The 10772-nt window shown below is 40.0% G+C and overlaps 1 protein-coding gene across 5 annotated transcripts in view; it reads left to right on the forward strand.

Annotated features, from left to right (window-relative positions):
• The window catches only part of RFTN2 (raftlin family member 2), a 29407-nt gene extending 19221 nt beyond the window's left edge, over positions 1–10186 (forward strand). For 3 of the 5 annotated variants that reach the window (XM_048952376.1, XM_048952375.1, XM_048952377.1), the window contains 2 exons: positions 2526–2604; positions 5666–10186. In XM_048952376.1, the coding sequence (XP_048808333.1) occupies positions 2526–2604; positions 5666–5935 (349 nt within the window). In that variant the 3' untranslated portion in view covers positions 5936–10186. The remainder of the gene's footprint in view (positions 1–2525; positions 2605–5665) is intronic. The other 2 variants (XM_048952378.1, XM_048952379.1) reach the window with 2 other exon arrangements.
• Positions 10187–10772: the final 586 nt, after the last annotated feature.

Here is a 10772-nt window from a genome sequence, read left to right on the forward strand (position 1 = left end):
AATTTCTCTTAGGAAATGCAGATAAACTGAATTGGTTAAAAAGAATTTATCTTGCCCCTTTTCTTCATTTTTCAAGGTATGCTGTCCAACCTTAATTGATCCTTATATAAAAGGTTTCTGCACAGAAGTAAAAGCAGATGTGAAAATCCTGGCTGTTTGTGGTCCTAACTGGATTCAAGTAGGATGATTGTTCTTAGAGAGGTATTTTTTTTGAGAGACATGTAGATGAAGAGGATGGATTGCTCCTTGGATGAAGAGTTTGCTGCCCAAACAGCATAAGCAGACAAGCAAAACAGTGGTGTTCTAACAAAAGAGTCTCTGTTGCTCTTCATCCCTTGTAAAAGAAGGGACAGGAAAAGGCTTCAGCAGCCTTACTTAGCAGTGACCTTTATTTCCCCTCAGTGATTACTGTACTCCTTGAAAACGGGCAGCACAAAGTGTCTGCTAGCATAGAAAAGCAAGCAGGCAAATACAGTGCAGAAACACTGACTTAGTTATTAGTTTGTCATCACAAGCAACTTAATCTAAGCTTTCAAAATGTCCCAATTTAGGAAGCAAAGTGGGAAGGAGAAAGTGTGTGGGAAGCTGTGGAGTAGCTTGCTCTAAGCATTTTTTTCCTCATTTAAATTCTTTGGATACCCCACTGTCATTGAGTTCTTTGTGAATGAAGCTCATAGCTACTTTGTCGTGTGCAGCATTTTAATCAGGTCAGACTTAGGCATTTGCTAATTTACTCATTGTCTACTCACCATCGTGTCCTTCCTCTGCTCTAGGAGAACTTGCACAAGCTGAAGGAAGCTTCACATTTGTTTCTTTTTGTTTTCTCTAAAGGAATGCAGACACAGTTGTGAAGTAAGGCTTAGGCATCTCCCCATAGCAGGGACTCTGCACAACCTTGTCTCTTACGAGAGATTTCCCATTTGATTACTATTAAAATAGGCACAACCAGGCTGGGGAAGATAACTGGCAAAGTGGAGTAAGTTTGCAGGATTACTGATTTTCTTGTTATAGTGTGGAACTGTAACACGTTCATTTTCTTTCAATGAATGGGAATAGTGAAGTAGGGATTCTCAGAAGAGAAAACATGATAAACTGAAGAAACAAATGGGCTCATTGCCCTGTTTCCCTGCTTACACCATAGGCTGTAGTTTATGATAGTTCTCTTTTTCATCCAAGGAAGATATGCAAAGACCCACTATGGCCTGAGCTCAGCTGCATCGAGAAGATTGTGAGGAGCCAAACACCATGGCAAAGTCACTGTAATTCACTATTGATCAACTCAGCACAGCTGGGAGTACTGCTGTTTTGTGTATTTTCTCAGAGCTTACTTTAGGGCCTCTGCTAGGGGAGGCTCTTAATAAATTCTTCCTGATCCCATTGCAACCGTTTTAATTCCCAGTTGTTCTTGGAGCAGGTCCTTAGCATGAAATACAAATTCATGCTATCATTCCAGCACTGGCATGAAACACAAATCAGTTCAGCCTTCTGTACGTGGTTGTTAAGATTGTGACTTATCATAATTATCGTAATTCCTTTATGAGGGAATTTATCAAAACACAGTATCAGAGCTCTGGTCTTGCTATTCTTATCTAATTCCCCCAGTCTTGCTCTGCAAGACACATGATCAATTTGCTGGCCTGTGTTTCTGATGGAAAGGTGGTGAATACATATGCCTTATATTTTCAAGAGGATGTAAAGAAGGATTGTACTATTACCAATAGTAAAAGAATGTACTGGTTTTGAGATATGAACATGAGTTGGTTTTGAGGAACCATGTGTCTTTTTTAATAAAATAGCAGTTGCCTTAGATCACTTCTGCAGCTGCATCAATATTTGTAAAAGTTCAAGAGCGAAAAACTGAATTCCCCTTTTTTCCTCTGTTTGTCTTCTTTATTCTATTGTGTATCCTATGCCATTCTCCATCCCATGCACAAAAGTTTGCAGCATTGATCTCATTGAGGATGTATAGGTTAAACTGAGCTGAGACCTTTTAATCATAGGTGATGAAGTGGCAAGCTTATTCCACCGTCCTAGTTAGATGTCACCTTGGAACCAGAAAGGACCTTTTAGTTAGCAAAGAAGAGTCTGACTTCACAAATGTCATATCACAAAGGTCTTGAGATATTTGGAGCTGTGGAGCTACCAAGATTGAGGGTACTTGTGGTGCTGACAGGTAGTTGCATGTTGTACATCTGCCAGCGAAGACAGATGAAAAGACTTTGAGATTTAATTTCAGATGCTGTAAACGTGTGGACTTAAGCTTTCAAGTGCAGTTGTTACTCCAGAACGAATAACCCCTTACTTTATACTTTGTTTTCATGTGCAGTACGTGAACCCAGCTATGTGCTTCTGCTTTTTTTCAGTACAATTACAGACCTATTTAAGAATTAATACAGCAGTAAATGCTTGGCAGTCTGTGCTTTCCTGACTCATGCAGCAATTCGCAATTGACTCTGAAACGTGTGAATGTATTACAGTGAATATTACTGTCTTCAAATGTTCAAACCATTTTCTTTACATTTTAGTGAAGGAAATCTGGCCACAAAGCAAGTTGTTTTTCTTCAGAGACCTGTTGTATGGAATTCTGCTGTCCAGACACCAGAGGTGAGTAATGTGCTGATGGCACCAATATTAAAATGATAAGTAAAAGAATAAGTAATTCACACAGTAGCTATGTACAGTAAGAAATAACTGCTTTTTGGGGGAGTGAAGCAGGCTGTGCTGCAACTGTTTCTGTGGAAGTCTCAGGGAATTCCTAAGTGAGCTGCCTCAAATCCTGCCTCTGTTGCCTATGAAAAAGATGACACTTTATTTTGACCTCCAAAGCATCCAGTTTCACACCTGTAAAAGAACACGAGTTTCAAGCTGCACTATGGATTCTGCAGCCTGGAGGTTAACAGAGTGAAGGAGTGTTAGCCATTGCTGCATGAAAATACTGGCCTTAGAATGCCTGTGGCTGTAGCACTGCAGCCCCTTGTCCCTTTTGAATGAGGCAGCTGTAATGGTGGCTGTATTTTGAGGATTAAACAACTGATAAACGTCACATCCTGCTCACAAGCTCACAATAGCAGTGGCACCTGTTGTGCTGTGCAGTAGGAAGGGCCAGGGAAGGATAAACTGGAGGCTTCTTCTTTGCCAAGTCTTTATGCATCCCACAGTGCATTTTCCTTCATGTTTTTTTGTTGTTTTTTTTTTTTTTAATGGCTATCCTGTCTTTAACTTTCTTCTCCCATTACAGTCTTTTAAGAAGCTATGAGAGCTTTATGTGTTTCAACTTAGGCCAACACTGCAATAGAAACTTTACAAATTTTGCCTTATATGATTTTAGACTTTGGTGAAGGAATGATACTTAACCTCTTCTTTCCCAATCTGTATAATTAGTGCCATAAGTTTCTAAATATCTGAAATTCTCATTTGATCTTTTCACCTTTTATCCAGACTGCTACTGTCAACTGTTTTCCTCTGATTAGTGTTTCTAAAATACAGTCTTTCTTTTTTGTTCTCTTCCAGATGTCTGCTTATCTCCAGCTTAACTTCCTTTTCTCTGTGTCCCATGGTAGTTTATTCTTCCAGTCCTGGAAGAATGGCTTTCAGCTTGCACAATTAAAACCTCTCCATCACCACCTTAATTGCTAGCTGGTTCTTGTATGCTGTCTGTAATTTGTTTTCCTGATCTACAAAATTTGAGCTAGTTTTTTTCATCTCTGTCCTGTGCTGTGCATTGCCAATGCCCTCTTCTAAATTCTGCCAGTTCCTCTTGTAATTTTCCTTCACTTTCTCCCCATGTGCCACACATTGTCACAGCTTATGACCCTGGCTTTCTTGCTTTTGTAGTCTGCGTTTTCTGGAACATAATTTTGTTGGTATCAGTATTGTAAATGCATAAAACCAGGTTGGTTTATGATCAAATAAAGTAGATTTTCTGATTTTATTTTTTTTTTAAACTAAGTATGTGGTCTCCTGGTGCGAATATTCTTTCCTTGGTGGCTGTAAGACATGCTGTTTCTAACTGCAACCAGCTTGTGAAAGGCAGCCTAGCTACATGACTCAGGTTAGAAGGGTTAAGACTGGATTCTGCCAGGAGATGCTGTAATACAAACCAGTTCTGTAAAAACATTCAGTCTGAGGAACTGGTGAGTCTTTGAGACGTGTTTGAAATTAGAAATAGAGGAAGCATTATGCTTGCTGTGTAAATGCTGTGGCCTGATTGCGAGGTGTTCAGAAGTTGTTGGACCTGCATGTTCTTTATTTATACAGTAGAATGGTGAGTATGTTTTTGATCACTGTTTTGCTGCAATGGAAAATCTTTGATGTAAGCATTAAAATATTGGAAATCAACAAGAAATAGGTGATTTTGTAGCCATTTACACAAGCATTACAGCATTTAAAATCTGAGGAGACATAGGATCTAAATGTGCCTCTTAAATACCAGTGAATATTTTACTTCTCTGCCAGGAAATCTCAGTCTGATGAGGTCATTTGAGCATGGGATAAAGAGGTGGTTGAGGCTAGAGCTGAAACGCTTAGCAGAGGAGCACAGTAGGCTGGGGCCATGGCAGGGCTTTGACCCACAGGCAGTACCAGCTCTTGGTCCACTGTGATTCACCTTGTGGGGGCTGGCAGTACATGATGCAGGTCGCTTTGTGGAATTAGGGTTGGCTTTGTTGCTGCTTTTGTAATTAGTAGATTGACACTAAAAATCTTTGTTTCAGTAAGAATTGAGGAAATCCTCGGTTATCTGGTCTTTTATTCCCAATATTCTCTTCCTGAGGAGACTGTATCTTATGTCCTCATGCCTCGTATCTCTGTCTACTTGTATATTCATGGGCCTGTGCAATATGCTCTGGATTATGATTTATGTTGTGGTTCAAACATCTCTTGGATTTGGAAGGGCTGCATTGTGCTGATGGGTTCCTCATCACATACCATTTGCTTTTCTAAGAAACCAGATCAGAATCAGGAGGAGACCTGATGTTAAACCACACTCATGTTCCAGAGTTTTCTCTTTTTTCTTTATTTCTTTCAGGCAGATTTTCCATCCTCTTACTGTTGCATCCAGGCAAAGTTTATTTCCTTCTGCTTCTCTTGGGGCAACAGTATTTCCCGTTGGTCTCATTTCTTGATGTCTCCTGTAACAGCTTCCCTTAAATACATTTCCTTTCGCCTCAAGGGCCATTGTTTTTACTCTTCCAAAAGGGTTGGAAAAACATTATAGATGTATAGGAGGAACAAAGAACTCGCCGGAGCGTGGCACAAACAGCTGTACTGGTTTTGTTTTGCTTTGGTCAGAGTCAGGCATGTATGTTAGGCTTTCTGCAAACAGCTGGTTTTATCAGGGGGTAAGACTTGTAAATCGTTCTGGATCTACGAAGTACTGCATAGGAATTGAATATTGCTGAAATATTTTTTTTTCTTTTTACCATTTGTGTATGCTTCCTTGGATCCTGACTGTGCTGTACCTTTTGCATCTCTCTCGAAATTTATTTATATTGGATAGAAAAGTATCTGTTGGGATCAGAGGGGTTCATAATTTAAGCCGGTGTTAAATGCTACCTTATTTAGAATGCAGTTTGCATTAATTCCAGACAGATCAGAGGTCTTGCTGCAAAGCATTTGGCTTTTTTTTCTGCATAAGCTAATGTTTAAACATTCTCCTGTATTTCAGAAGAAATCCTTGAAGCAAGTTACTGGGGAGGAAAAAGGCAAAGCTGCTAGCAGAAGTGTTGGATTAGACCCTGCTCCTTCTCACCCTGTAGAAATTGGACAACCACCTGATGAGTTTCACCTGTCTCCTTCTAAACAATGCTGTGTCAAAGAGGCCTCCTCCCACTATGGGGGTTTCTCGGGCTTCGGTAGCAGCGATGGAGCATTAAGGGAGCTGGATGATGGACAATTTGACCAGGAAGATGGAGTCACTCAGGTCACATGTATGTGATCAAGTAAGTAACTGCATCAGATGGACGTGTACATAATTCACACAAATGTAAAACAGTGTACTTCTTTAATTGCATTGGTGTAAGCTTACGACTTTTCCCAGACTCATTTTGTGTTGGTGTCTGTTTCTTTGTTATGCTAATCCTACTGTAGTAATAATACTACTGCAAAATAATTCGGCTTCCTGTCTGTCTTCAGTAGAATAACTACCTAAATGGGTGCTCTGCTGCTTGTTGTTAATATTTTTAATAAATAGGAAAACAGAAGCTGCAAAAAAAGAAAAAGAAATGACTTTTTGTGCTCTATAAGAGAGAAAGGAATGTGGATGCTGAGCATTTTCCACAAGCTGGAGGACTGGTTATTGCCTGTTTTTTTTAATTACTGTTTTTTAAGACTTGTAAATATGAGGAGGGGGGGGAAGAATTATCTGCATTTTGTTATGTTTTCACTTTACTTTTCACTTGCTCTGCCTGAACTCAAAAGCCTGGAGAAATGCCAGTCGTATGCTATAGAAGGTTGATTTAAGCTGTCTTCAGCCTGCTATGTACAGAAGATTTCTGAAGGCTGTAGGCAGACGTTGGTTCTTGTAAAACAATCTCACCTATGCAGGATTTGCTGAGGTCCCATGTTCCAAGCTATCTCAGTATATCACTTTGTATATGAAAATGGCATGATATATTCATGACTTAATATGAGTGGAAATGCAGAACCTTGCCACTTAAGTCGGGTAACTTGCGTTCTGTGAAGTAGTTGGAGGGGCTGTATATGAAATACTGACAGCGAGGTGCACAGTGATGCTGATGATATGCATTGGGGAAGAAGTAGACAATATTACATGAGACTTGATACAAAAACGCTGACAGATTATATATATATTCTAAAAATTCCTTGCTAACTGAATATCACACTGGATAAACTATATCCAACTGCATCAGATACCGTGAATGCTGCTCAGGGGCAAGATGGAAGTTCCTGGGATTCCATCCTTACTGTAGAGATGAACTCTGATGGGCTCTAGCAAGGAGAGGCGCGCACAGGAATTGGTTTGATGTTCAGCTTCCTTCAGAGCTGCTCTGCCACTACAGTTGGGAGAAAGTCGAAAGCCACAAGAAAAGAAATTCTAATTTATTTATTTTCTTTCCTCAGATCAGTATTGGCATTTTTACATAGTATACCATAACTTAGTTACTGCCTGTGCTGTCTGTAAGAAGTTGAGACTAATGGAAATCTCAAGGCTTAATTTTTAAAAAACCTAAGAGCAAAGCTAAAGGAAGATGTTTAGTCGTGTTGCAAGTTATTTTTCTGGGGTGACACTGACAGCTTTCTCACTTGTCTGAGGTTTGTTGTGGGAGCTTGAAATGGTGTCGTTTTGGAGTTATTTCCCAATTTCACTGCAGAAAAGAGCAGCTCTAACAACCGTTTGCGAGAGAGGTTTTCTTCTCCCTGTCCATAAATCCTGGAACTGGAGACAGCCCGTGAATTACTCTTATTTTCCTGTTGCACACTGCTGACAAGTGCAGCTTCTTTCTCTCATTTGTGTTTCTTAGCAAAAATGGTGGCAGTTCAGCAAAGTAGCTCTGAATGTGACTGTTGTAAGAGCCAAATCCATGCCGCTGGAGTAGCAAGAGCACTGTGCACAGCGTGGGGCTGCAGGAGGGCTGCAGAAGAACCTGGGGTAGCAGGCACAGTAAGAAATGCAGCCTTGTCGAGATCTCTCCCTGCTTTCCCACTGGCATCTTGAGCTCTCAGATGTGGGGCACGTTCTTTCCATCTGGGACAACGTGCAGGGGATCTCCCTGCTGAAGGGGAGAGTGGTGGCTGTGTGCCCCCACCCAGCGCTGTCATCTAATGCAGCCCGCTGAGTTGTGGCCCTGGAAGAGCAGGCAGCTCCTCTATGGTGCTACACATGTGGAAAATCTGTGTCTGGCAGAATGCTAAATAATTTCAGCATATTAAAAATGGGACAGCTGTTGGTCTTCTGCAGCTTGCAATATGATGCTGTACTCCTGAAACTGTTTTTCAGAAGTTATCCAAAAAAGCCCACAGTACTCTCGCATGTGTGCCATTAATTTTAACTGCTGGTGGTTCTCCATACAAGTCAAACTTGTAAAAAGCAGCAGAATTTGGTCCAAAAAACTGGCAACATACGTTTAAAAGCTTTCTGCGTGTTTCAGAAAAAATTACCCCTTATAAAGGACTACCACAGTAGTTAACATTAATGAATCTTAAAACTAAATCGCAACTATTTATGTTACGACATGTAAAGCACTAACTTAAATGCAGCCACTATTTCCAAAGTGCATTTATTGGATAAAAAGAATCATTTAACTTTTAATTGAGGTCTTTTCTTCCCACCAGGTGGTGAGAATGCAGAAAAGTCCAACAAGTATCCAGATGCTTTTTCTAAAAAAGCTTCTCCCATATGATTGATGGGATATAAACACAGGAGATTCCATTTTTGCAAGAGAGCAGTCTGGATGTCCACCAGTCTATTCTGGAATATTCCCATTTTTTAGCAAGAGAAGCTTTTCTTAAACAGGCTACTAAAAAGGAACGTGGCTCTGTTTCAGAGTTGTGAATGTACTTCAGTCCTCACTCTTGAGTCTCAATACGTTCTGATTGTGCTGCAAACTTCTGTAAATTTATTGATATGTAAATATGCTAAATTTCTTTCTCTGAACTCATTTAGCAATGGGTATTCAGTTAAGGACAGAATGGTTTATTTTTATTTGGTTTATAATGCCATTTGTCTCACAGGGCACAAAGTTGCCCCTGCTGCAATAGCATTCATCTAGATTGTCTTCTAGTTTTCTGCTGTCTTTCACCTCACAGGGCTACATTTAGGTTCTGTACTGGAAACAAACCAAATACAATTCTTCACCTGGAAAAAAAAATGTTTCCTGCCAGATTGACAGGAGAGATATGTGTAAAGGGAGTGGCATGGAGAGAGCAGCAAAAGATTAAGTTCCTCAGCACGTTTTTTTTAATACAAGAGCTCAAGGGAATAATGGAAATGGTAAGTAGTAAGGTTTGAAACAAGTATTTATTCAGCTGGCTGTGCAACTCCTGCTGCAGGATGTTGTACATAAAGCTACGTGAATCTAAAAGGTGACTGAAAAATTCCTGAAAGGAAAAAACACACTCAATTCTCTTTGAAAGTCGCTGAACCACAAACACGTGGTCTAATTAGTCCTTAGACCTACTATTCTTCATCTCTGGGAGAGCTGGACTGAGTTGGCCTGTTGGAGAAGGGTAGCAGAGAGTGGTTTCCTGCTGCAAGACCTTTTAAAAACAGAGGAAAGGGTTTGTTTGGTCCGTATGAAGGCTGCACGTGGATGACCTGCCTTCATGCACTATCTGAAGAACACAGAATCAACCCACCTTGGGTTGGGTTGGGTTAGGGCACGAATGCTGAAATATCTGAAAATGCTTCTAAAACAAAAGACGGCTTTCAGAACTTTTAATAACAGAGATTTTCCATCTCATTTGAAGAAGTGAAAAGGAGAGGGTGCGTTTTCTGTAGAGGGGATTCTAATTGAAGCTACGTGTTTCGTTATGCTCTTAGAGCTCGTTACGCAAATTAGAGCACTGAGGTGTGCCATTCCTAATGTTGTACATTACTAGCACCTTTTTTCTTTTAATTCAAAGTTTGTAAAGCAGGAGAGCTGTGAGGGAGGGTAAGACTGTTGGTAAGTTTTCTTTAAATGCTCCTGTTATTAAAATTCTTTACATACACTTATGTACAGCGCTCAGTCTTCGTTTTACAAGAATGTCTTTTATGTATTTCATTATCTTAGGCCTTTTTATTGAATCAAAGCACGAATGCATTCTCCAACAACAAAAAAAAACAAACCACGAATTTGTTCTCCAGTGTGGCTTCAACTGTGTGTTTAGTAGAGTCCCTTACCTGTATGTGGCAACACAAATGCCCTAGAGCTGTTAGAAAACACGGAGGTGGAAAGCCATTAATGCTCTTCCTAAAGCACTGCAAAAGACTGTTGGTAGTTCAAGTCTTAAACTGTTTGGATAGGAAATGCTTTTAAAAGTGTTTGCAAACCAGGAGAAATAGTCTGTTAAAAACAAAAATGCTGTGCCTTGCTCATACTTATCCCAACAATTTTTTTTTACATACCTCAATAAACTGCTGCTTCTGTTTCTGTTCTATAAAATGCAGTGTTTTTTGTGTAATGTTAAATTCCTTTTTATATATCTGAGAGGAAGCTTCTCACCATTAAAAGCACTTACCAAATCAGCTATTGATGTCTTAATTATGTTTGTCTCACATTGGCATTGAATCCATTAGTTCAGTGTATACCTTCCTTCAGTTATTGTTGCTGGTTCTTGTTTGTAGAATTTTAATCACCTGTTAGAACCTAATTAGCTTTCTTTCTACTTAGGCTATGAATCTGGAAGCTTAAAAAAAGAGAAGTTCAGGTTGCTGTTAAGACAATTGCCTAAGGGTTAGATCGTGGATGAGAGGTGCTATTTCTGAGATTGATTTTTTTCCAAGCCTGTTTTCTGTGTGAGAACTGAGATGAAAGGTATGAATTAGTGATGAAAAATCTGCAGGAAAGCATAACTTCAGACAGCTTTGCTTACAGAAATGGGTCTGCTGCTGTGTTTTTATCTGTTTAAGCAGAAACTTGAACAACATCTAAAACTTCGCTGGGGCTGACCTGATCCAACACACATTAAGACAAGCACTGGGGAAAACCTGAGTGACAAAGAGAAGGCCTCTTGTGAAAGCCTCTGCTTGTGGTAGGCTGTTCCATCAGTGATGGGCTACGTGTAACGTTGTGCTCATTTGGGTATTTGAAAGGTCCTTTCTAAATCTCGAT

This window comes from Lagopus muta, chromosome 8 (genome assembly GCF_023343835.1).
Source record: "Lagopus muta isolate bLagMut1 chromosome 8, bLagMut1 primary, whole genome shotgun sequence".
Classification (NCBI taxonomy): domain Eukaryota; kingdom Metazoa; phylum Chordata; class Aves; order Galliformes; family Phasianidae; genus Lagopus; species Lagopus muta.